We start from the raw sequence: 408 nt of genomic DNA, 5'->3' as shown, positions 1-408 counted from the left end.
AGCCATTATCTTTTGCATCCCCAGATTACGTCCGGCCCACGCCCCCGCCCCGCAGCGGGTACCACCGCTACCAGTTCCGCCTGTACCAGCAGCCGGCTGACGCCGCCATCGCCCTGAGCCCCGAGGAGAGGGTCTCGCTGGGTAAGGAGCAGCCGTGCCCTCGCTCCCCAACCCCACGCCGTGCCCCGAGGGGCTTTTCTGGGGGTACGGATAATGCCGTGCGTTGGGACATCCCAAAAGCGCCAGGCTGGGGATGCTCCTTTGGTGCAAAGGGACTTCAGATCCTTACACGGGACGTGGCTGGCGCGGCAAAACGGTTGGTAACAGCCTGGCTAGCGGGATCGGAAGCAGGGAGAGATCTCGTCGGCTCTGAAATGGGGCCGAGTCCTTGCTGGCACATTCATCCCC

The 408-nt window shown here is 64.2% G+C and overlaps 1 protein-coding gene across 1 annotated transcript in view; it reads left to right on the top strand.

The window, feature by feature from the left end:
• PEBP4 (phosphatidylethanolamine-binding protein 4) overlaps positions 1–408 on the top strand; it is a 113,430-nt gene that overhangs the window by 106,276 nt on the left and 6,746 nt on the right. Inside the window, exon 4 of the mRNA XM_009884143.1 lies at positions 25–141. Within this exon, the coding sequence (XP_009882445.1) occupies positions 25–141 (117 nt within the window). The remainder of the gene's footprint in view (positions 1–24; positions 142–408) is intronic.

The sequence above is a fragment of the Charadrius vociferus genome, unplaced genomic scaffold, assembly GCF_000708025.1.
Source record: "Charadrius vociferus isolate BGI_N301 unplaced genomic scaffold, ASM70802v2 scaffold384, whole genome shotgun sequence".
Classification (NCBI taxonomy): Eukaryota; Metazoa; Chordata; class Aves; order Charadriiformes; family Charadriidae; genus Charadrius; species Charadrius vociferus.
This window is presented reverse-complemented; position numbering and strand designations above follow the sequence as displayed.